Source organism: Bos mutus, chromosome 4 (genome assembly GCF_027580195.1).
Source record: "Bos mutus isolate GX-2022 chromosome 4, NWIPB_WYAK_1.1, whole genome shotgun sequence".
Classification (NCBI taxonomy): domain Eukaryota; kingdom Metazoa; phylum Chordata; class Mammalia; order Artiodactyla; family Bovidae; genus Bos; species Bos mutus.
Genome location: NC_091620.1, coordinates 51935456 through 51962569, shown reverse-complemented (window position 1 = coordinate 51962569; position 27114 = coordinate 51935456). Strand labels below are relative to the sequence as shown.

General features: G+C 41.5%; 1 protein-coding gene across 1 annotated transcript in view; it reads left to right on the top strand.

Annotated features, from left to right (window-relative positions):
* CPVL (carboxypeptidase vitellogenic like) overlaps positions 1-27114 on the top strand; it is a 127459-nt gene that overhangs the window by 93977 nt on the left and 6368 nt on the right. The window contains exon 12 of the mRNA XM_070368794.1: positions 9328-9510. Within this exon, the coding sequence (XP_070224895.1) occupies positions 9328-9510 (183 nt within the window). The remainder of the gene's footprint in view (positions 1-9327; positions 9511-27114) is intronic.

Genomic DNA, 27114 nt, shown 5'->3' with positions numbered 1-27114 from the left:
AGCATCTGTAAGGAAAGTTTATTTTTTAAAAAAAATCTTTTTTTTTATTAGTGAACAGGAGAACATTCAAAACTAAGACAGATAGCAGCCAACTGGGAATGCTGTGCAGTTTGGAATAGCTTAGGCTGCTGTTCAATCATTTCCCCAAACAGGAAACCACAAAATGTTAGAGATTAAGGTCACTGGATCATTGGGAAAAGAGCATAACTTTGTCTGCAAAGTATTATGGTGGATTGTAAATGGGCCAAAATATAAGCATAAATCTTTCGTCTAAAAATGTAACAACAAAAATCCAGCCTTCTCGCAAAAGCTCGGTTTGCTTTCCTGTTGTACCAAGAGACTGAAGCCTCCTCCTGTGGCATTTCTGTAATTTTCCTAATAAGTAGAGGAGTAATTGGGGAAATAAAGAGAAATGCTTTGTATGGTTTGTCATCAATACATGTGTTTCGGTTTGGATTTTTAAAAACGGTTAAAGTTTAGATCAGAAAGTGGCCCTTGTGTGATTTATTTTCAATCCGAAGCTTTAATATGGGTGACAGTGAAAATATAACAAAATGCACATTTATATACATTTCTGCCCCAAACCCCTTCTTTCAAGTGTTCGGTTATACGCATGCTAAGTTGCTTTAGTCATGTCCGACTCTGTGCAACCCCATGGACTGTAGCCCTCCAGGCTCCTCTGTCCAAGGGATTCTCCAGGCAAGAGTCCTGGAGTGGGTTGCCATTGCCTCCTCCAAGTTTGGTTGCATAGGAACCATTAAAAGCACAGGTATCTTTTTTCTCCTTTGAGTGTCATGTGCTCCTCCCACCAACTTAAATTAAAGTCAAAATCTGAGTTTAGAGGCTGTGAGTTCTTCTTAGATGAGTCAGCAAGTAAACCGGTCTGTAGATATCTATAGTTGACACAGTTGGTTGTTTTATGTCTGCCTGGAAAATATTTATCCTTCAGAAGCATTTACTAAGTAAAATAAGGATTAATCATCATTGATTGTGTTCACTGGATTTTTCCTAGAGGGAGGTTTTCTTGCTGAGAGAAGTTAAATTACGAAGAAACTAATGACTTATGTACGTGCAGAACCTGAAAAGTTTATGCTTTGGAATATTAAAATGAGTAGATTTGAGAAAGATTAAAGTGAAACTGACTTTTTTAACTCCTCTTTTTAAGGAAAACTTAGAGAATGAAAGAGTAACCTGCTTTTCTTCCTCTGATTATTCACTCTTTTGAAAAGTTTTTTAAAATCTAGGGTTATTAGGAGGACAGGAGGCACATCTTTTCATGTCTATTCTCTTGGTGCCCAATCCTTTGGCTCTCCGTGAAAGTCAAAGTCAAGCGCTCAGTCGTGTCTGATTCTTTGCGATCCTTTGGACTACACAGTCCATGGAATTCCAGGCGAGAATACTGGAGTGGGTAGCCGTTCCCTTCTCCAGGGGATCTTCTCAACCCAGGGATCGAAACCAGGTCTCTCACACTGCAGGCAGATTCTTTCCCAGTTGAGCCACCAGACTAAATAGAAATTTCATGGGAGCAGATTAAGCAAATACTTGCCATGTATAAATGAGCACACACTCCTTTCTCTAACTCAGACCAAAGCCCACTTCCCTTCCATTTCAGATGGAAGTGAAACTTAGCTGCCTATGGATCCAGGAAGGAAATAAAATAAATGAGTAGTGTTGGACTGTGACATACTGATCTTTCTTTTCTATCTATGACAGAGACATGGATACAGAGGAATATTTTTTTCTCTTCTAAGAACAACAGTAGCATAAGCATTGAATAAATGACAGCTGCTCTTGCACCTCTGTTGGGGGTGGAGGGAGACACTCAGGAAGGGGGAGGACTGTGTCTTAGGGGGACAACTACTGCCCAACCTTTGCCCCTAGTAGCCAGGTGGAAATATGGGCCAGTGTGGTCCGGTCTCCCAGTATTTAAATGCCAGCATCTAATTACAAAAACAACAACAACACCCTGTGGACTGGATGGATATGTCTGCAAGCTAAATACAGGCCCCTGGCAGCCAATTTAAAACTTTTGCACTCCACTATGGAAGTTTATTTTTCAGAGTATTCTTGATATAAATTAACAAAAACATGAATGAAACCTTGCTTTTCAGGTTACAGGATATTTTTACATCTTGTATCCCATTTGGTCCTCCCAAGAACTAGGATATTCCATTTCACAGAATACAAAAACTAAGGCTCAGAATGGATAGATGACATCTCCAGGGTCACTCAGTAGCCCAGGCTTTGGGAAGCTGAGCCAGGTCTGGAGCTCAAGGCTCCTTTCTGCAGGTGTCATAATAACTTTTATAAGCCCCTAATGTTTGTTTCATCAAATTGATGATTTCGTGCAGTTATGTTAGAACTCCCACATCCTAGGAGTTATTCTAACTCTTACTTACATCCTAAATCACAATTTTAATTCACAGGCAACATCTCACTTGGAAATAATGAAGTTATTTGAATAGCTATGTTGAATTATTCTAATGTGATGATGATAATAATAGCCAGTATTAACTGAACACTTACTATCTGCCTAGGATATGGACAGCTTTACATGCATTGTGTTATGTAATTCTCCCAATGACCTTCCCTCATAGATGTTTCTCTTCTATCCATTTTACAAATGAGGAAACTGAGCTCTAGACAGGCTAAGTAACTTAATATCAAGATAATCTTGCAAGTAAGTGACAGAGTTCAGTTCATACCCAGCCACAGGGCCTGTGCTCTTATTCTAAACATGTATCCTTCATTCCAAAGAGTCACGCTTACATGTAAATGTGCTCCTTGCATGTGTAATTACAAATAAAGAACAGACTACGTGTTCTGTGTCCTCTGAGCAGGGGTGGTGGTAGTGACTAAGGCAGGGTGGAAGAGGGCTTAGGAGCACACAGTTTGCATTCAGGCAGATCTGAACTTGATCCATGTCACCAGTTGGCTCACTTCCCTACACCTCTGTCCCTTTGTTCCTAAAATGGATAAATAAGACCTGCCTTTGAGGGATATTGTGAAATCACGGATGTAAAATGCTTAACACAGTTCCTGCGACATGGTAAGAAGAATGAGAGCATTCTATTAATATTATTCCAAAATGTCCCATTAAAAGCTATAATCTTAACCATACTTTTCTAGCTTTTCAAGTATGGGGAAATTCCTTGGGATCTTGAATCCCATGCTATAAAATTAAAGATTCCTTTCAAAGGGTAATTTATAGACTTATGGCTCTGACTATCAAGAAAAGACTGCTGAGACACCATGCCCAATGTGTGTAAAATTAGTCTTGAAAGGCATGTTATTTCATGCATTTGAGTTCGTAGAGTTCAGATTTACCCTGCCTGGGTTCCCTCCTACTGTCGGCCTTTGTCAGAAAGAGTGAAATTGGCAACCAAGTATTAGACACAGAAAGACCATCTGAATAATCTGAAGGTTTGTTTTAGAAGAAATGTTTTTTTGAGTCAGTCTTCCCAGTCATCATCACATTATCAACCTAGTTGGAAAGGAGGAGGACTCTATTTACCTAACTCCCCCAATTTGTGTCCTGTGCTGTGCTTAGAACCCTGTTCACATTTTCTCATTAATTCTCACTGCAGTAAGATGTAGGTCTGACATCTGTATGTCCAGAAAAGGGAACCACAACTCATGGAGGGTGAGCCATGTGCCCAGGGACCCCCCAGTCACTTCATGGTGTGGCATGTGAGGCACAGGTCCAATGATATGTGAGTTTGGATTTCATGCTTTTAGCAACAGCAGCAGCTCTGGTTACTTGAAGCACGAAAGGAACTGATCAGTAGACAGGATATGTCACAGAATTCATGGACAAACCGAAGAACTGGCATGAGAAAAGATAGGGGCCGGGAAAAATTCTGGGACTCAAGGTAGCAAAATTAATGGACAGACTCATCAGGGACCCTTGTGTCACTACTCACAATCCAAAGTCTAGGGAAAGAGCATTTGAGGGTCCTGGCTTAGGTCACATGCTCATCCCTTGCGTGGAGGAGGGAGGACACTGATGGACAGCCTTCACGAGCCTCCCTTGAGGGAATGGCAGTACAGTTACCAGGAGACAGGCGAGTGGACCTAAGCAAGCCAAGATGGCCGACAGTCACTATACAGCACTGCAGAATCCGTTAAAGAGTGCAGTCAACTACACCCTGGAAGTGTTGATACGTCTTACGGGGTATGGGCACTATGCAAGAGCTGTGGGTGCACCAGCGGCTAGGAGGGCTCCATTCTCCACAAGCTGAGGCTCTTCCATAGCTGCTTAATCAACGGCCACTCCCTGCAACAGAAGTAAAGGGTCAGTCGGCAGCTGAGTAATGTCCTTGCACACATCCTGGTTCATAGAGCCAAAGTTAGAGAGAGATGTTGGACAAACAGACTTGAGATTGTTTCTAAACTGGACTCGTGAACTGTGTCTCCTTCCCCAGTGACTGTTTCCTACAGCTTGAGTAGCACTAGACACGGAGCTATGGGGAGTCAGTAGATGCTTGTCGGTTTGTGGGAATTTAGTTCCTGTCTTACAGTGTTCTAGAAAGAAATTTGGAAGACTGGGATCTAGGATGCTTTCTGGCACCTCACTGTGTCCCAGTAAAGTGGGACCTCCAATTTATGGTAAAGTGGAGGTGGGCCTTATAATACTTCTCATCCCCACCCTGTGAAGCTAGATGAAAATAAAGCCATTATACACGTGAAAACACTTTGAAAAGTAAAGAACATAATGAAAATGATTGTATCACCTATTCCTAGTAAAAAACAGAGATGGTTGTAATCCAAATCATCTAGTGCCATCTCTTGTACATGCTTGAATTCTGGAATGAGTTTTTAAGATCATCTCTTGATTGGTGGCTCAGATGATAAAGAATCTGCCTGCAATGCAGGAGACCCAGGTTCAATCCCTGGGGTGGGAAGATCCCCTGGAGAAGGGAATGGCAAGCCACTCGAGTATTCTAGCCTGGAGAATCCCATGGACAGTGGAGCCTGGTGGGCTACAATCCGTGCGGTCACAAAGAGTCGGACACGACTGAGCAAAGAACACTTTCACTTTCACTTTATGATTGAACTAAAGTTATGCTGTTTACCTAGTTGTCATGAAAAAAAATAAACTGATATCTGGTAACACTTGAGTCAGCAGAAGTTACTCCTCAATAAAACATATCTTTTGCCAAACGAGGTTCCCAAACTCTTAGTGTTATTGTTTTTTGTTTTTTAATTTTTTCATTATGGAAGCATCCTAACCACATATACCCTCCAAACCTAGAAAAGAGTCAAGTTAAATCACTCATACTTTGATTACCTTAACTGCTGTTTTGTTTTCTTTTGTATTCTTTTCCCAAGTTCGAAGCATCTTTTTAAAATGTAGTAATTATAGAGCTTCTGTATAGAGTAATTATGGGCTTCCCTGGTGGCTCAGATAGTAAAGAATCTGCCTGCAATGTGGGAGACCTCGGTTCGATCCCTGGGTTGGAAAGAGCCCCTGGAGGAGGGCATGACAACCTACTATAGTATTCTTGCCTGGAGAATCCCATGGACAAAGGAGCCTGGTGGGCTACAGTCCATGGGGTTGCAAAGAGTCGGACATGACTGAGCGACTAAGAACACACACACAATTATAGAGCAGCAACAGTGTTCTTGCCTGGAGAATCCCAGGGACGGCGGAGCCTGGTGGGCTGCTGTCTATGGGGTCGCATAGAGTCGGACACGACTGAAGCGACCTAGCAGCAGCAGCAGCAGCAACAGTGGTATCATAGATTTTCATTGGTTTTTTAATAAGAAGTATTTTTTCATGTCTTTGCATCACCATCAATTTCAACAAACTAACCAGTAAGACATGTAGTAAAAGATAAGAAAATTCTCTAAAAGGAATGGTTCTGCTCCTTCACTGGGGCCTCACAGCTGACCAGAAAGGAAAGTAAGGACACTGGCTATTCAGGGGTGCTGCCTGCTGTGTCCCTGGAAACCTACTCCACCAGCGCTTTCCCTGCCCCCTGTTTTGTTAAGAGTCACTCCTGACAAGGGAAGTGTAGCGAAAAGCTGCATTCATTTCTGTCTCCTCCTCTCAATCTTTAGACCTTGTTGCTTAAAATACCAGCAAGCCTCAGGGGAAGGTTTGCCCCAGACTGTCCCAGTTTTAGCCTGCAAACCCTGCATCCTGGGAAACTCCTCCATCCTGGGCAAACTAGGACAGCACATCACCCACCAGGAAGAAGTGGGCGTGTGTGCACATCCTTCATCAGTGGCCAGCCCGCTGGGGCTTAAGCTTTGTCCTAGCACTTCTCTGACTCAGGATGTGGGTGGCCAACACGTGCCCTCTGACTTCAGGACCACCCACCCCTGTGCTATACCCACCTGGCTTCTCAGCTCACTGTCACCGGATCTGGGGATATCTCACCCACTCACCCAGCCCTGGAGGCACCCAATTGGGATATTCCTGTGGGGGCTGAAGAGAGTAAATATGACATTTAGATTAAAATGGCAGCTCTGAAATTCTTATATTTAAGGCAGCCTTAAATGTCAGCTCTGAAATCACTTCGCTTGATCGTTACTCGTCTGATTTCTTTTTGTTGTTGTTGTTATATTTGGCTTATGCGCCCTGTAGAAGTTAAAAATGTTTTCCTTGCTTTTTTGCAAAGGAAGAATTTCCATTTGCCCCGAAAAGTAGGCTTCTGCACATCACATGCACAAAATTATGCAGTCCGGCCCTTTACTGCCTTACTCTGGAGAGTTTGTACTCTTGTTTAAGATGAGTCTGGAGAAACAAGAGAAATGGCTCAGGGATGGGCTTTATTTCCATTCAGTTCAACAAATGTATACGTATCACTCTGTTTTTGCTGTAGCCTGTGGATTTTGCTATCATCCCTCAAAACTGAAGATTCAAATCTATTTCAGTAAATACCCTGATAAAGTAAGGTTGCAAGTGACACTCAGAAAGGTGCAGGCTTCACAGAGTGGTGACAAAGAGGAAAAATGGCTAGGTACATTTGTATGTGTGCCAATCAGCATCTTTTCATTGATTTCTAGCAGAAGAATTACTTTATAAAGATTGTATTCATTAATCAGCTATAATCAGCCCTTCCTAGAATGGTGAAGTATTTAAGCTTTGTTTGCTGGTACAGATCATGTGTAATTGTTTCCATATTGTTGGTAAGACAGCTGTAGGAGTTTTGCATGGGCCATAAGTACTCAAGGTCTTTGAGGCAATTTCTTTGTATAAACAATGCAAATTTTTATTGCTACAGTTGAATTTTTTAAAGAGGCTTTAAATCCATGAGGATTTTTTTTGAGGGGAGGGGTTCTTCATAGGAGAGTGGAGGTGGTGATGGTGACTGAGTAACATGAAAGCCCTGTGTTCTTATAGGGGAGGCCCAGGGCCCTTTCATCTCAGGCTGAATCCTGGCCCACTGCTGCTTGAGGATTTGGAGTGTGTAAAAGTCCTGGGCTTTCTAATTATGTGTAAGCCTTTTAAGACGCCTGTACCAGGAGAGCACAGATGGAAACATATGCAGTGTAACATTTTATATCCAATTTGAGGATTCGACCAGAGGTCTTCACTTGAGTTAAACCAGAGCTTGCACATAGATGAAAGGTGGCATGGAGTTGAAGACAATCTCTTTGTTGGTGGTGGAGTGACAATACCTCATGAGAATCAATGATTGCAAAAAAATAGCCTAAAAGGAATAGAAAACAAAAGGGGAAATTATTCACATCTCCACTGGTGAAATTAATCAACTCTGTTCCTTTTTTAAAAGTTTCATTCCATATTTGTATATAAATATATCAATCATATACATATATAATAATTGTGATATATGTTTGGCATTCAGCTTTCTTTTTTCATTTAACTTTTAAAATTATTTATGTATTTATTTTAGTATTTATTTTGCTGTGCTGGGTCTTTATTGCTGCTTGGGCTTTTCTCTAGTTGTAGAAAGTAGGGGCTATTTCTAGTTGCAGCGCTCAGATTTCTCTCTGTGATGGCTTCTCTTGTTTCGGAACAAGGGCTCTGGGGCCTGATAGCTTCAGTAGCTGTGGCGCATGGGCTCAGTAGTTGTGGCTCCTGGGCTCTAGAGCACAGGCTCAGTAGTTGTAGCCGATGGGCTCAGTTGCTCCACAGCATGCTGGATCTTCCTGGGTCAGGGATTGAACCCCTGTCTCCTGCACTGGCAGGTGGATTCTTTACCACTGAGCCACCAGGGAAGCCCAGCATTCAGATTTCATACTTAATATTATAAGTATTTTCCACACTGCTTCATGGTTTAGTCAGACAGTTGAAGTGGCTTTGCAATATCCCGTAGAACATCTGTACCATGGTTATTTAACTACTCACTAATATGGAACTTTTAGACTGTGTTCAAATTTTTCTTTAAAAATTCAATGAATATAGTTAATTTTTTTTATTTCTTTGGGTTTAGTTTCATAGAACTTATTCCACAAACCGGGATTAACTGGGACAAAGAGTCTCAACATTTTAAAGTCTTTGCATTAAATAGTGACCATTGCTTTGCTGAAGAGTAGTAGCTTCACAGCTTCAGCAGCACTGGGTATTATCTGAATTCTTGTTCAAGCAACTAAAACGTTGTTTGGGAAGAAAAGAGTTGCCTCAGAGTTTCTCCTACAGTACCCATCAACTTGGCTTAAAAATGTATTCTAGGCATTTTGAAGGACATTCCTCATTGTTGACAAATGGCTATCATGTTTAAGAATGGAGGCCTTTGGAAGGACATGGCAGACATTGCTGCCTCCAACAAATAAGAAACTTGAGGCACCTGTGTCTATCTGTCTGCCTCAGAAAATTATAGTTGCCACTGAAATGTAGGAGGGGAAAGTAATATGGATTAGCATCAGCTGATGGAATTCCCAGCTTGCCAGCTGCTGCAGGGCCTGAAAGTGAAGATAATGAAATGCAGGCTTCATGAAAGTCCTAGAAAATATGGTATTCCTTAGTTCCACTGGAATGTAACCACAGTCTTCTTCCTTCACATAGCCATAAGTAAAACCTATAGCGCCGGGTAATACAGCACAAATGCTTTTGTGTTTGTAGAGATATACATAGAGGTGTACATGAAGATTCCTATGAAGAATCAAACTTTTGGAAGAATGCAATGGTTGAGACAAGGTTGAGTTTATTTCAGGTTGTTGGTATTTGTAACCAACTGGAAAAAAATGATCCTACTGAGTTCCTGGGCTGGCCTCTCTGAGCTGACATCTCTGGCCTCTCTAACATCAGAGAAGCTTACATCCCCTTTGTGTCTCATCCCCTCTCTCAGTACCTAGACACACAACTGGCTTCCCCTGCTGAATCCTACATTTGCCCATGGCTCAATTTTGTTTCAGGTTCTAATCTACAATGGCCAGCTGGACGTCATTGTGGCAGCTTCCCTAACAGAGCGCTCCTTGATGGCCATGGACTGGAAAGGATCCCAGAAATACAAGAAGGCAGGAAAAAAAGTTTGGAAGATTCTTAAATCTGATCCTGAAGTGGCTGGTTATGTACGGCAAGTGGGTAATTTCTGTCAGGTATGAAAATGCTTCTGGGCATGCAGACTGTGGAAATGGGATGGTGGGATTGAAACTGAAGCCCGAGAGACTTCCCTGGTGATCCAGTGGTTAAGTACTCTATGCTTCCACTACAGGGGGCACAGGTTTGATCCTTGTTTGAGGAACTAAGGTCCTACACACAGCTTGGCATGGCCAAAAAAATCAAGCAATAAAACAGAGGGTATATACGAGAGGAATTAGACTTACAGGAAAAAAATAAAAGAAGAAGCTAAAGCCCGAAAACCCATTAAGGCATGGTCAACCTTAAGCAAAGACATACAACAGCCAAAATACATGTCCCTCCTTTCCACAGAGAAGGATGATCTCAGTTCATATTAACATACAAATATTCCACGTTAAGACAAAAGTTGACAGACACAAGTGTAGGTATTGTTTAAGAGATAAGGTGACAATGAAAAATATAAAATCTGTGTGCTTAGCCGCTCAGTCATGTCTGACTCTTTGCGACCCCATGGACTGTAGCCCCCCAGTCTCCTTTATCATGGGGATTCTCCAGGCAAGAATACTGGAGTAGGTTGTCATGCCCTCCTCCAGGGGATCTTCCCAACCCAGGGATCGAACCCAGGTCTCCCACATTGCAAGAGGATTCTGGTGGGCTACAGTCCACTGGGTCACAAAGAGTTGGGTGCAACTGAGTAACTAACACACATACTTTCATAACTAGTTAACTCTAAAGTCAGATTCCAAAATATTGGACAAGTGGATGCTCTTCGGTTGCAGAAAATAATCTGGACTTAATTTTTCTTGTCTGTTTGTCTCTAAAAATTTTTCAGTTTTTTGAATTGAATTCAAAAACTTTTTAAAAAGAAAAAAGTAACAATTTCAACACCTGAAATTGCATTTTAACTGATGCCTTTGTACACAGGTAAAATTTTGTACATAATTTTATCAGTGAAATGTGAAATTGATTCTACTTTGGTACTTTAAAAAATCTTATTGAGTTTTAATATAGAAAAGTTAACAAGTCACAAAACAGGTAAATGAAATTTCACAGAGTGAACATATCCATGTGACAGTCAACTAGATAAAGAAATAAGATAGAACCAATGCCTGTTGCCCCACCGTCACTACCCCCTCCTCTCCAAGGTAACCACTGTCCTGACTTCTTATGGCCTAGATTTTTTCTGCAAGTTTTTGAATTTTTATAAATGGACACATTCAGTTTGTACTCTTTCCTTTGTGGTATTTTTGCTCAGCTTTATGTTCATGCGATTTATTTATACTCTTTTTTATGGCAATTTGATCCTTTTTCCTGATATGCCTACAAGTTTGAATGTCAGACATTAAACGGGTCAAGTTATGGAGAGAGTTTGAGTTTTTGGCTGATAATATTTACCTCCAAAGAGATTTTGCTTTGCTTCTGTCGGGCAATTAGAATACAGGCAAGGACCTTTATTAAGTCTGGAATTGAGTGTATTTTTGGAGATGGCAATGGCACCCCACTCCAGTACTCTTGCCTGGAAAATCCCATAGATAGAGGAGCCTGGTAGGCTGCAGTCCATGGGGTCACTGGGAGTCAGACACGACGGAACGACTTCACTTTCACTTTTCACTTTCAGTGAGAAGGAGAGGGCAACCCACTCCAGTGTTCTTGGAGAAGGAGGTGGCAACCCACTCCAGTGTTCTTGCCTGAAGAATCCCAGGGAAGGGGGAGCCTGTTGGGCTGCCGTCTTTGCGTTCGCACAGAGCCGGACATGACTGAAGCAACTTAGCAGCAGCAAAACTGTATTTTAGCTGGCCTATTTCCATGGCCCTAAATTGACATTTGTGGTATTAACCGGGGGCTCTACCCTTTGGCAGAGCACGAACACCAGTATTTGCTTCCCAAAGCTCCTTTCAAGTTTCCAGTCTCTTAACTACCACGTTATGCTTGGTCTTGTCACCTCTGGGCCCCTGAATCGACCATTGCTTTGATGCAGACAGGGTCAGAGAATGTCACACTCAGCTTGTTGCACACACACGCACAAAGAAACCTTTCCCTTAATCTCTGGAACCTGTCAGTGTGTTGTATCATATGGAAAGAAGGAATTAGGGCTACATATGGAAATAAGGTTGCTAATCATCTGACATAGAGATGGGGAGATCAGCCCAATGTAATCACAGAGATCCAGATAAGTGAATGAGGGAAGAGGTGAGTCACAGTTTTGAAGGTGCTGCACTGCTGTATTTGAAAGAAGGACCATGAACTAAGGAATGCAGGCAGCCTCTGGAAAACTAGAAAACACAAAGAAACAGATTCTCCCCTAGAGTCTCCAGAAGCAAGGGAACCCTGGCAGCATCTTAGTTAGCTTGCAGCTATCTGCAAGCAGGGAAGAGAACCCTTACCAGAAACCCAATCAACTAGCACCTTAATCTTGGACTTCCCAGACACCAAAACTGTGAGAAATTTCTGTGGTTTAAGCAACTCTGTCTACAGTATTCTCATAGGATTATTGAGGGGACTTAATAAGCTAAGCAACTTAAAGCAGCCCCTGACTCAGGAAATTTTGCTAGTATTATTATTACTGTGTATCACTTATAAGGATGTATATAACAAAAGGGAAATCATAAATAGTAAAAATCAAGATCAGAGAAAATGTTTGATTTTTCCCTTAGAGGAAATCAACCCTTAGAGGAAAGTTGGGATATTACTATTCAGATTATTAAAGGCAAACACGCATGCCGAGTGGCCAGGGCACAATGCTGGGCATGTCTTTGCCCCCATCTGCTGCACTGCTTTATGATGAGAATCCCACCAGGCACACCCAGCATGTCCTCCACATCTTCTGATGGCTGCCTCAGCCACCTGTTATCTTATGTCCCCCAGACCAGTATTATGAATGCCTCCGGTGCCTGGCATCACACATGTGTCCTGCTCAGCACCGTGCATGGAATGCCCAGCTTGGGGGGTGAGACTGGAGCTGCAGGGCGGCGTGAGCCACAGAGGTGGGACGAGGGATGTCGACCTTCACTCAGAAACTTGTGGCAAATATCACACTGAGCCCGCTGACTCTGCTGGTGAATGCAAAACACATTGAGAGATGAAATGGCACTCCTCTGACTGCCGAAAACTGGGTAACAAAAGAAGCGAGGCCCACATATGTTTGTGATAGAAGTGTTTTGCCGCACGGCGAGGGAGCTGCATTTTATGTGGGTGATTTTACAACGTTGGCTGCGCTCCTCTCCCCTAATGCCTCCACGTAGGATTGGGGGTGGCTTGTGGAGATGGGCGGGGAAGAAGGGTGGAAAAGAGCTCCGATGTTCACAAAGGCACTCTGTGGATTAGGGATTCCGTTCAAATGTCAGGCGTCTGATAATGAAAAAAACGGCCGTCAGCCGTGGACTCGGCTTTTTAGCATTTGACACACAAAACAGAAGCATGTGTCTGTGTCTGCCAAGAGAGAAACCTCGCTCTCTGCCAAACTCCACAGCTCTTAATTTAAAAATTGAAACCAAAGTAGACTTGTCTCTGAATGGTTCCTTAAAATGTCCATTTAGAGGAACGACGGTTCTCCCAGGGGAGCAGCAAGGTGCTGAGATGAGGGAGCATTTCTCCATCAAGGGATGCCCAGGGACACCAGCCAGCTCCATCCACCCCTCAGAGATCAGATGAAGAATGAGTCTGCTGGTTGCCCTTTGCTGCTCTGGCTGCTTCTATCTGTACGTTCTAAGAATCAGACTCTCCCTTCTTATATCATCTGCGAAGTAACGGGCTTTTCTCAACCTGTTTGTTCATCTGTAAATTACAAGGTTTGAACCAAGTTATTTCTAAAGTGAAAGTTAGTCATTCAGTCGTGTGCAACTCTTTGCAACCCCATGGGCTGTAGCCCGCCAGGCTCCTCTGTCCAGGGGATTCTCCAGGCAAGAATACTGGAGCGGGTTTGCCATTTCCTTCTCCAGAGGATCTTGCCTCCCCAGGGATCAAACTTGGGTCTCTTGCATTACAGGCAGATTCTTCACCATCTGAGCCATAGGGAAGATATCTTTAAAGAAAGATCTGAAACAGATTTTTCTTTAATGTCCAGAGAGGCTCAGTTTGCAAGCATTATAGAATAGATAGTGGCCTTCGGTGAGAGAGAGAGAGAGAGAGAGAGAGAGTGTGTGTGTGTGTGTGTGTGTGTGTGTGTGTGTGTGTGTGACTCAATAACATTACAGCGTAGATCAAAGGTGTAATCCTGTCTCTGCTTGGCTGGTGACAATCCATGTCCATCGCTGTCAAGACCACCCTGCTGCACCTTTTGGGGTCTTTCTCTGCCTTTCTCCAGATATCACAGCTGCTGTTCATGATCTGTTTTGATGTCATCACTGCTTTTGAAATGCAGGATGTTTTTGTTCTTACATCATTGAATCAGCAACTCCATACATGCCAAGATGCCACATTTATAAAATTTTCATCAGAATAATAACACTGATGAATTCTTTAAAAACAGCTTTCTAGAAAAAACCTCATGAAGCTACATTTTCTGGGGAAGAAAAGCATTTTTTATATCTTTATTTCACTGAAAATATTTTTATGGAGAATAATTATTTTTCATGTAGAGATTAAAAGGAAGACATGAGTCACCAGTCAGTTTTCATTCTTGTGCAATCATAGTAAGCGTAGTTTCTTCTACCATGAATTTTGCATTATTTCCAACAAGTCTCTTTTTCCTGATTGCAACTTGAGATATCATAATTTTTGTTTTCATTATCAGTATCAGCTTAGGTTATTCAATAAATAATTTTCTCTATCCTGTAGGTAAAATTTTCCAGCTGGAGCAAATTTTAGATCTCATTTTCCAGGTGGAGAAACTAAAGCCTGGAGGTTAAATGACTGTCCCAAAGTCCCATACCCATTTCATGTCTGAAATTAGATTCGATTTCAGGTCCCCTGGCTTCCAGCTCAGTAGTTTTCTACTTCACAAGGGCACCCACCTCTGGAATGATGGATTGGCAGCAGTAAGCTAGTACACTTGAAACTGGAGTCTGCATACACATGTGCCATGATTAAAGCAGGCCTGAGAAAGAGTGTATTTTACTTCTAGTGTTAGTTCTTGAGTTACATACATGTGCCTTTCTATAGACAGAGTATCAGGGGTTTTTTAAAAAGGTAGGTGGTGCTTAGTAGGTGATGAGGCAAGGCTCATCCAGTGTTAGGAAGGGTTATAGATTTACCTGGGGAGTTCTCATGTTAGTAAAAGAATCGACGCTGAAATTGACTAAAATGAGCAGAGAATAAGCATGGTGGGCAGAGACTCCGAATGGGAGCGTACAGAGCAGGACACAGGCAGAGCACACAGTCTGGTTTCTGTTTTGGTGCCCAGAGGGTGCAAGCTGGGAGAGAAACTGGAAAGGGACCATGGAGCCTCGATAGTGGGAAAAGGGGTGAGTGTTCCATTGTTTAGGCAGTAGGAGGGGTGGGAATTGAAGAATTTTTTTTCCAATTTTTTTTTTATTGGGATAAAATATACATTGAAAACTTGCCATTTTAACCATTTTTAAGTATACAGTTGAGTGGTATCAAGTGCATACATACGATTATGTACCATCCATCTCTACAGCTCTTTTCATCTTGTAAAGCTGAAACTCTGTAATTATCAACGCCAGCTCCCCATTCCCCCTTCCCCAACCCTTGGCAACCACCATTCTACCCCATCTCTATGAATTTGAGTGCTCTAAGTATCTCATATAAGCATATGTGTTTGTTGCCATGGAAGATAATTAAGCACATTTTCAAAGCTTTGGAAAGTTTAAATTGGCAGCAGTAGGATGAATTCAGGGCGGAAATAGGTCAGAGAAGAAGGAAAGTGAAGTGAAAGTGAAAGTCCATGGAATTCTCCAGGCCAGAATACTGCAGTGGGTAGCCTTTCCCTTCTCCAGGGGATCTTTCCAACCCAGGGATCGAACCCAGGTCTTCTGCATTTCGGGCAGTTTCTTTACCAGCTGAGCCACCAGGGAAGCCCCGGAAAATAGGAGTACCCCCAGGAAATAGAGAGTCATGTTAGTACCGGAAGAAGGTTCTTCATCTACTTCCTGGGATCACCTTCTTGGTGCTTGATCCTGAGGTCCCAAAATAGAGGAGATAAACTTTATAATGTCCAAGCTGTGAGGACCAATTCCTGTTTGAAAATTAGTGTTTACTGTGCAGTTAAATGAACTTGAAAGCTGAATACCCACAAGGACTGCCTGGCATGCTGGTGTCATCCTGGTGCCCTCCTCAGGCTCACAGCAAGCCCCCCAGTCTCCAAAAGCACAAGCCCTGAGCCACGACTTATATTTTGACCTTGACTCATGTTTGGCCTTATGAAGTTCTTAGGCCTATGGTCTGCCACACTCTTCTCAGGGTTTCTCCCTGAGTTTCCCAAAGGAGTAAGACTTTCCGCTAGGGGACAGGTACAGAGAAGCCAAAGGGGAGGAGCCCACCACCCTTGAAGCTTGACTGTTTTGGAGAGTCAAGATCGATGGGAGATGGTTTGGGGTAATGAGAGGAAGTGGACTGTGGAGTTAGACCAACCTGTGTGAATTTCAGTTTTGCCACTTACTAGGTGTGGTTGTTGGTTCATGGGGGTGTCAGGAAGGCCAAAAGAGACACCAAGGGTGGCTACTGACCCTCCAGCATTTGCAAGCCCTCAAGCCAGTGGTCTGCCACACACTTTCTTAGCCACAATTTTATAGAATATTTGTAGCTCCCCCATAAATTATGTGCTTGCATTTACTAATTTATAAATAAAGAAACAGAAGTTTCACCTGAGAAACTTCCTTAAGATTTCAAGTAGCAGTAGTACCAGGGATTTAACAGTCCGCATCTTGCTCTTTCCTCTGCACCACCATGCTTAAATACCTGTGAAGGCTATGGAGCGGGAAGGATAGAATACTCCAGTTGCCCGCCAGACCTCAGCTACAAGTCTCACCTCAGGGCATGTATGTGATGGTGGTGACAAATGTGGGTGGAGCGTTGGTGGGGGCCAGTGTATTTGGCAGCACATCCAGTCCGCACAGAAGAGGCTGTTTTCTAAACGAAAGCAGAGTGCTTACAAGGAGGAGGAGGATGGGAAAAGCCTGGTGTGCAGACAGAAAGCAATAACAACCACAGCTTCTTCATTGTGCTAACATTAACTGTTTTATTCCTTTGACTACATGCAACTGAAAAATGGAGAAAAGAATAACCATAGTCCTTTGAGTGGAAGGGAAGCTCAGGCTAGGATTTCAACATGTCCACGGATAATCCGCAGAGGGAATGATAGAGAGTCCCTCTCTAGAGGGACTCTCTCAAGAGTGCCTCTCTTGACCTTCCTGCTAACAATTCATTTTTTCTTTAATTTAGAATTGTAAACAGCTTAGGGAGGATTAGAAACTATTTCTGAAGGAACCAACAGTTTCCAGAAAGGTCTTCAGCAAGTCCTTGGTTGCACTGACAACAATCAGAGTAAGCAAACAGCAATAAATGTCACTTTTGCATTCAACTAGTTGATAGGGGATGAGAAGTTAAAACAATATTTAATGGAGGAAAGTAACTGTTAAACAGATTTGAGACAATGATTACCAAATGCAGCTAATTCCAGGGAAAATGTTTTGGCTATGTTACAGAAATTGTTAAACAGAATCTTCATCTCTATCCCAGCTGTGTTGATTTCTACAAAAAGGGATGGCCTTATCCATGGGTTCTTTGTCTCCATCTTCCAGACCTGGGGAAGGCTCTTCTGTCCATTTATGGGAATCAGACTGTGGGCAGACAATCAGAATATAGCAATCAAACCATCCCCTGCCCTCACTAATAAGACTTGCCATTATTAGAGAGTTTCATGGCAATTACAAGTTAGATTCTCCAGAAGCAGGTATTGGGGCAGACTTTAGGGTACGAGATGTTCATTAGGGATTAACACCTGAGAAAGGAAGGAGTAGGAAGCAGCATTGGCAGAGGAGGAAATCAAACTACGACGCGGGCCTGACAAACCTTGGCCAACCTGGGAGGGAGGTCCAAAGAGAGTAGTTTCCATCACAGTATCTTACATCAGACAAAAATGATCGGCCTTTATATGCCCCCCACCTCACTTAGTCACTAGATGTGGGATGCCCCAGGAAGGGCATCATTTTGGGAGAGGTTGTGCTGTGCAGCTGAGGCAGACCCTGAAGGAGCTGACAGCTGGAGGCTGTCTGCTGACTGGATTTCCCACAGCTGGACCACAAGTCTATCCTTGAAGGAGGATTTGATGATACATCTCTCTGTCGGCCACAAAGACCACCCAAATGGTGCAGTTGCAAGCTCTCAGGATTTGCGGGGGGGCCTAGGTGGGGGTGGTAGACAGCAGTAGGAGCTGGTGGTTTGCCTGAGACCACATGGGGTATTAGTCTTCCTTTGTTTGCATAATATACACTTTCACTTAAGCTGTCATGTCATTATGTCTTCTCTCTTCATTAGAAAGATGAATCCAGTCTTGTTTTTCAATTTATATCAAGATTCCAAGATAGGAATAACAAATCTTTCAGGGGAAAAGAATTAAGAGTTGTTAGTAAATATTTCCCTCTTACAGTTATTTGATACAGAATAAGGAATCACTCCAAAACTTACTGGCTTAACCCAACAACAATGTATTATTTCTCACAATTATGTGGTGGAATGGGCTCAGCAAGGAGGTTTTTCTGATTGGGGTAGTTCACACCTGCAGCTGCACTCAGCTGACAGTTTGGCTAAAGCTGGAACATCCACGTGAGTCTCTTCTCCTGTAGTGCTCTCTCCATATGAGAGAGCACTACATCTCCATCTCTCTAACCATACGGTATCCTGGCCTAGACTTCACAGCATGGCGGCAGGTCTCCCAAATTGAGAAGCAAGAGATGCCCATCCTTTTAAGGCCAGGGCTCAAAAGTCTCAGACTGTTACTTCCAGTGCATCATCTTGGTCAAAGTAAATCACAGAGCAAGGCAAGATTCCTCTTGCTAACAAGAGTGGCAAAGAACTTGGGATCATCCCTTTCCATTACATTTTCCTAATCCAATGTGTCTCAACCCTTGCAAATACAGACTCCCAAGACCTGTTTCCAGATATTCTGACTTTATTGGTCTAGGGTTAAGACCTGAGCATCAATATTTAAGCTTCTTAGGGAATTTAATATGCATCTGGCTTGGGGACATAAACTGTATGTCTTTTGTTCCTTTATTGATACTGAAATGGCTTCCATCTATCTCACAGGAATCCTGTGTGGCTTATGTTTGGGTAAACTTCTGTTCTGATACCTAGAGGGTGCTCTAAATCCTGAGCTATTTTACTTACTGACCAGCCAACCAGAAACCTGAGAACATAGTTTTACTCTTAACAAACCAGCCATTGATCTGAAGCATCACATTTAGAAAAGTGTCCTCTAGTCAATGGTATTTACTGATGTGGCTCTGATTCTCTGAAATCCTCAGCCCAAACCTTAAACTAAATTGTAAACCTCAGTTCCTTGCCATGTATTGTAGGTTGACAAGTGGTCTTTGTTCTCTTAAAACACTGATAGACCATTGGTAATTTAGACTCATAGAAAAACTCTTTTATTTACTCAAACATTAGCTTCCTTTTCCCAGCAGCATTCTGTCCTATACCGAATGCAGTCCTCACGTGCGGTGTCTTCAGACAGTAGTGCGTTCTTATTACTTTCCAACAAGGATACAACTAGGTCTGGATGATGTTAAACATCATCCAGAGAGTTCTCAGCAAGGATGCACACCAGTCCCAGTTTGTTTCTGGATATTAATTATTGATCCAATAATATATTAGATAGATATGATTAGTTCTGTGCCAAAGCAAAAATAAAATTGCAGTGATTTAGACTGAAGCCTTATCAGGAGTAAACTTAATGCTTCCTAGTTAGGTTATTTAATAGATTGCCAACTTGGGGTGAGGCTTTTTGGTTAGGATTTAAGAGGTCAGTGAACTTATAAGGGGGAAAAATTGCATCTTTATTTTCACTAACCTCTAACTGGAACATCATTTCCTCCTATTATGAATTATGAAATTTAGCATTTCCTTCCATTATGAATGTAGGCAACAAACCACAGCAGTATTAGCAGTGCCTTTGACTTTGTCACCATAGAATGCAGAGATAGTTTCATATCAAATACAGATGCTGTTGCAAATAGCTAGAAACAATGCTTATGCCTAAAGTTATAGAAGATAGCTTCTATAAAAGTTATAGAAGTTATCAGACCCACAAGTTGCTCTTTTGTTATGTTTTCATATAGAAGGACATATGTTGATGTGTCACAAATTCATGTTTAACTGTTATTTTGTTTTTTAATATTTATTTGTATTCATTTTATTTATTTGGCTGCACTGGGTCTTAGCTGTGGCATGTGGGATCTAGTTCCCTGACCAGGGATCGAACCCAGAACTCCTGCACTGGGAGGGAGCACAGAGTTTTAACCACTGGAGCACCAGTGAAGTCCCATGTTTAACTGTTTTGATAATGTCAATCTATAATTTTAATTTGTAATCTATAATATGTATGTATCATAATATATATGTGAGTGAATCATGTATTTAAAACCATTGTTCTGAGAGGTATTTATAGATGACACTAAACAGCCTCAGGGGTCCATGGCACAAAAAAGACAAAGCACCTGTGCGTTAGACTATTTGATTGTTGGAAGTAATTCATAGACCCTTCCATGTACCCAAACATGGGCCATCTTCTCAAGCTGAGAAGTTATGAACTTGAATTTTATTTATTACCTTGATGATTCTCACTACTTCTACTATCACCATACTCAAGTGACCCTGAAGTATAGGGATTAAGAGAGTGGATACTGTGTTCAACCTGGATTAGCCCCTAGCTCCACCACTTACTAACTGTGTGACCTTGGGCAAATTTCTTAACCTCTCTAAGAAGTTCCTCATCATAATATTAATACCTAATTCTCTTGCAGAAGGATTCATTATTAGGATTAATTAATATAATGCTTATGTATTCCTTGATACTCTGGCACCTAGTAAGCATGCAATAAATATAATTTTATTGTCTTTATTGACCTCTCCTAACATGAATCTATTTTCACAGGACAAGAAGCTCCCCCAGCCCCATCTAATATAGTCCTTATGAGATACTATGTCTTAAAGGCTCAGATGATGAAATGGGGTATTATTCATCAGATAGACCTAGAAATATTTCCACTGTATCTAGTGTTTACTTTACTGTAACATGGAAACAATCTTGATGAGAGATGGAAGAAGTGGAGGGGCCTGCACATTTGTTCATGGCAGTCTAACAACAGTATATGGAAGTTGCTAAATTGAGTGATGAGATGTTTCTAAAGCATTTGAGTCCCTTCTAGTTTAAAAGTGATCTGAAACATCCCTGTTGACAATAAATGAAGCATTCAGCCTATATTTTATTCTGTCCCCCCCCCCCCACTTATACTGAGCTTCTAACATACAGAAACAGGGAAGAAGGGGAATATAGGAGCTTAGATTTAGAGAATTAAAAATAATCTAGCAAAACAAAAAAAAAATGTTTGGCAACTTCTTGCTCTTCTGCTCTCCAGCATGGAGATGTGGCTGTTTATTTTTTTCCTCTATTTATTATTTTTATTATTATTATTTATGCAGCAACTGGAGTCCAAAGGTTCCATTCTGGTACCAGTTTTGTCTTCTTGGAGCCACTTGCCAGCCGCTTCCCCACTTTTGCATTTGTTTCATTCAATTGCTTCTCCATATTCTCCCCATTTACCGTGTTTAGACATATGGTCCATTTCGTTATCTCTGTGTTGGGCGGAAGGGAAAAGCACAACAGAGAACATGTTAAATTTCTTATAGATTCATTTTTTATGAGTTTGGCAGTATCAATAGGTGGGTTTTTTCTTCTCTTTTTTAATTAAAAGTTGAAGAATCACCAAAAATATATTATACTTGTATAAGATCAAACAAACAATGATAAATGACTACCCCTGTGCTTACAATCGTTTAGGAAATGTAGCATTACCAGCAGCCCACGCTCCCAATCCCATTTTCTTCCCTCACTGGCCCCGGAGGTAAACTACTGCCCTGGGTTTTGTTTCTACATCCTTTTTTAAAAATTTATAGTTTTACTACAGATAAACATCTCCATAAATAATATTTTACCTTTCATGTTTCAGTTCAGTTCAGTCGCTCAGTCTTGTCCAACCCTTTGCAACCCCATGAATCGCAGCACACCAGGCCTAACTGTCCATCACCAACTCCTGGAGTTTACCCAAACTCATGTGCATTGAGTCGGTGATGTCATCCAGCCATCTCATCCTCTGTCGTCCCCTTCTCCTCCTGCCCCCAATTCCTCCCAGTATCAGGGTCTTTTCCAATGAGGCAGCACTTCACATGAGGTGGCCAAAGTATTGGAGTTTCTGCTTTAGCATCAGTCCTTCCAAAGAACACCCAGGACTGATCTCCTTTAGGATGGGCTGGTTGGATCTCCTTACAGTCCATGAGTCTTCTCCAGCACCACAGTTCAAAAGCATCAATTCTTCAGCACTCAGCTTTCTTCAGAGTCCAACTTTCACATCCATACATGACCACTGGAAAAACCATAGCCTTGACTAGACGGACCTTTGTTGGCAAAGTAATGTCCCTGCTTTTGAATATGCTGTCTAGGTTGGTCATAACTTTCCTTCCAAGGAGTAAGTATCTTTTAATTTCATGGCTGCAATCACCATCTGCAGTGATTTTGGAGCCCAAGAAATAAAGTCTGACACTGTTTCCACTGTTTCCCCATCTATTTCCCATGAAGTGGTGGGACCAAATGCCATGATCTTCATTTTCTGAATGTTGAGCTTTAAGCCAACTTTTTCACTCTCCTCTTTCACTTTCATCAGGAGGCTTTTTAGTTCCTCTTCACTTTCTGCCATAAAGGTGGTGTCATCTGCATATCTGAGGTTATTGATATTTCTCCCGGCAATCTTGTGCTTCCAGCTTGTGCTTCCTCCAGCCCAGCATTTCTCATGATGTACTCTGCATAGAAGTTAAATAAGCAGGGTAACAATATACAGCCTTGACGTACTCCTTTTCCTATTTGGAACCAGTCTGTTGTTCCATGTCCAGTTGTAACTGTTGCTTCCTGAGCTGCATACAGGTTTCTCAAGAGGCAGGTCAGGTGGTCTGGTATTCCCATCTCTTTCAGAATTTTCCACAGTTTATTGTGATCCACACAGTCAAAGGCTTTGCCATAGTCAATAAAGCAGAAATAGATGTTTTTCTGGAACTCACTTGTTTTTTCGATGATCCAGTTTTACATAAAAAGAATTCTTCTGTGTATATTTTGCAACACTGTACTTTTGCTCTTCAATATTTTGAGATTCACCCATGTTGATATGTTCAGGATTGTGCTTTGTTCCTTTTCACTGCTGAATAGCATTCTATCATATAATTACATCATTCATCCATTCCACTGTTGATGGGCATTTGGGTTGTTTCCAGCTTTATGTTACTATAAATATTGCTGCTATGAACAATATTGCTGCACATATCTCCTTGGGCCTGCATGCTAGAGTTTCTCTTAAGAATAATGCGTAGAGGTGGAACAGATGATTTAATAGTATTTGAACCTCTTTAGCTTCCTTAGATAACGCCAAACTGTTTTCCCAGTTGATTGTATTCTTGCCAGTAGTATACAAGAGTTCTGATTATTCCACTGTGTCACCAACTCCTGGACTTGTTTCTGGGCATCTTTCACCTGAGCTTGTGAACTGGAAAGGGGTCTTAATGTCCTTTTTCATGTCTAACATTCACAGTCTAGCTTCCTTTTCTCTCGCTCTTATTTCCATATTCTTCTCTGGCTATCATCAATTAAAAGACTGTAGCATCCACACCCAGTAAAAGGATGGAATGGACGTGTCATGTCTAAGTCTTAATGCTCCTCCAGTTGGGAGATGCAATTTTCTTTTTGGATGACATGGGTTAATGTTGGCTATCAAAATACCTAGCTTACAACAATTAGAAATTTAGTCCTTCAGCACCTTTTCGCCTCAGCTTACCAACAGTGGCTTAGTATAAGAAGCAACTAGTAAAAGAGGCATTTCAACGTATGTCTGGATTTGCAGGCAAGCGCTGGACTACAGGTAGAAAAATCTAAATCTTTTTCTAACACTTCCATCACTTTTCCACTGAAAGAACAAGGAAATGGTTTAGCCAGTTGCTTTGCTGTGAGTCTTACCAGAAAATTAAGAATAGTGATTGGCAAATACGACTCACCCTGTTCTTTAGCTAGCCTTTCTTGCATTTGATTTACAGTACCCTTCTCGCTGACTTGATTTTACTCACTTCCTAGTGCTTGACACAGAAACCACAGAGAACTACTTGAAAAACACTGATTTTATACAAAACCAATTAGAAAACATACAGCATTTTGGAGGACATAAAATGGCTACACTACGTTATGATTTCTTAAGTGAAACAGTTTTTGCTTTGTAGTGTTTTAAGAAAAGGCACAATTTTGAAAGATGCTATTCAGGAACACTCTGAATATGTGTTTTAACTTGTTGTTTAAACTTTTTCCTTTTAAAATAGCCTCCTTAGCTGGTCTCAACTAGTCATCTTCCTCTCCAACCTACCCTTCTCTTTGTGCTTTTTCCAAAATGCAAGTCCGATCCAGTTTTATCCTTGTCTAAAAATCTCTCACTAACTCCCTGATGAATGAAGTCCAAACCCCATACACACAAAAGTAAAGCTACCCGATCTGGCCTCTGCTTCCTTCCCCAACCTGGACTTTGTCTCCTTCTTTCTTAATTAGAATCCTGAAAAACAAAGCAAAACACCTTATAGTTCCCCAAACACACCTTACTATTTTGTCAGCCAATAATTCCCATGGGATTCCCTCTGCTTTTCATATCAGGCCCTTCTTCCTCCTCCAAAGGCCTGGAAAATCCCCATTTGCCTTTCAGAGCTAAACACCAGTATCACCTCTAGGAAGCCCTTCTCCCAGAATTCCTCTTTTGCATCTCTATGTACAGCTCCCATTGCAGGCACCCCACTGGGGTTTCATTTGCCTTTCTCCCCTATTGACATGGAGCTCCTTGAGAACAGGAATGATATCTGATTTATGTTTGTAGCAAGCCCCTTAGCACAGTTCCTAGCACCCAGTAAATTTCAGTGAATTAGAATTAAAATCAAGTTGGCCCCTACGTTACGCCCACACCCCTCTCACTACTGTGTGTATTCAAAGACTACAGTTCTCAAGGAATGTAGTAGTGGCTCACCACTTGTACACACGAGAATTTCTTCTAGTAAATAGACTAGACATGCTGAGATAATGAATAGTTCAAAACAATTCCCATCAAGCGAAAGGATGCATTGTTTATGTCCCCTGAAGACTGTTTCCTTTCTGTGTTACATAAAAGAAAAAGGGAGAAATATTCTAGGAAACAAAAATTTATGGAAGGAATTGTAGAAGTTTCATTATCTCAGTAGCTGACTAGTGAGTGTGTCCTCTCCAAAATAAATTGAACTCTCGGTATTTGATGATATTTTTTCCCTTTTCTTAAAACACACACACATACACACACACACACACACACACAGCTTGCTTCCTAAAAACAAAGGAAATAATAAACAATAGCAACTCCCAATTTTACTCTGATTATTTGCCAAGAGTCAGTTTAGTTCATGTGATTCTATTTCATCAGAGAGGACTGATTAGCATAAAAAGAATGCTTCTAAATTAAGCTACCCAAATATGCACTTAGTTAATACTCAGGGAGCTAATTTATTGTATTATTTAAAATATAAATTGGATAGCAGATCTATTTGCTGAGGTACAACAGCTAAGCAATGATGCATAATTTTCTCTTAGCTGCTGAGTTGTTTTTTTTTAATAACCTATTGAAATTTAACAGAGAACCATTTCATTATGGAAAGTGAATAAATACTAAGAAGGCTAACATTTAAACTATTATCCACACATGGAGAATGGGTTTTAAAAATTAATGATATTTGAGGAACAAAGACGGAATTTGGGTTTGCTTTTCAAACAGTAACTTTTTGTTGTTTTAATTTGAAGTGTAACCAGATTTACTTATCTGGTTGCTTATCAAAATCAAGTTGCTTATGGGAATATTAAATGGAGCCAACATGGTACAGTGTGGAGTGGGTAGAGAAATGAAGGAACAAAGTAAGGTTGTGTTGTGAAATTGCTGCATTGTCAGCTGGACTAAGAGCACTATTTTTGCCTGCACTCTTTGGTTTATCAGTAAAGACAGTGTAGATTGGAAGCAGACAAATATTAATATTCTTCTTCTTGTTCAGTTGCTAAGTCATGTCCAACTCTTTTTGCAACCTCATAGACTGTGGCCCACCAGGTTCCTCTGTCCATGGGATTCCCCAGGTAGGAATACTGGAGTGGGTTGCCATTTCCTTTTCCAAAGGATCTTCCCAACCCAGGGATCGAACCCACATCTCCTGTATTAGCAGACAGATTCTTTACCACTGGGCTACCAGGGAAGTCCATTAATATTCCTACCTTCTTGCAAATATTTGAAACCCAGCCCATCTGATATCCTGAGCCAAGGTTTCAGAGATTTGGGCCTTATAATTTACCCATTTGAATGAATATTTCTTCTGTTTTGGGAAAGAGGAAGAATGGCCTAACATTTCATGTTTCCCCAGGAGAGTCAAAGTGTCAGAGAACCAGTGGTCTGAGGTAAACTAGCTTGGAAAGGAAGGGAGTCTCGGATCTCTAGTGCTTGCTGATTTCCATGGTGTAAGTTGTCCCACCATGGCTGATTTCAGGGTACCAACATGATGTCACCGAATGTGGAGTAGATCAGCAATGTGCTTATTAATCCAGTCTCCTGAACCAGTGGAAAAGAACTTCAGCGCACTACTGCTGGAGCCAACCTGCACTGCTGTTTGCAGGAAGCCAAATTTTGGCAAGTTGGCTGGCCCTTGTTTCCATGTTACCCAGCAGACAGTGAGTCAGGATCTAAGTCTTCACACCACTCCTGGCAGAGAGCATTTGCTGCTCTAACCTCTGCCCTCTCCTCCACTCTCAGTCTCTCCTCCAAAAGAAAACTACAAACTGTAGCTTATAAAGTTAGATATTGAGTAAGGTAATTAATGAACTGGATTGTGCTTTTTATTCCCTTACGGATATCAAGTATAAAAATTGGACATGAAGGAAGTAAAATTTTGGTTACTTTTTAACTGCATTAAATCCTGTGTTATAAAGTGTGTTCTTAAAAGGCAAAAAAGACAGTGGCTTTTTGCCATTCTGCTAAGACAAGTAAGGTCTTGCTTGCTTGACGTTTCTGTGTGGAGAGAAAAGGGTGTTTGGCATTGCATGTGGTGAAAGCGGGTGCAGGGAAAGAATGGGATGGATCCTGGTGTTGGCAGGCTTAAGGGACACAGTTTGCTCTAGACAGGTAAGCATATTGACAAAGGTTTGATTTCTTATTTAAGTTGCTTTCTTACTTTAATTGGGACCTTCTTTCCCATGGAAGGAAGGATTTATAGCATGGAAATAAAAGAAGCCTGGAAGAGAAACATATCCCTTCCTAAAGAAAATATTGTGATCTATCTTTCTGAAAAAGTATAGTAATGAAGTTTACAGTTCTTAGTAACTTCTAATCTTTCTCTGCTCTTAAAAGGAAAACATACTCCTTTGA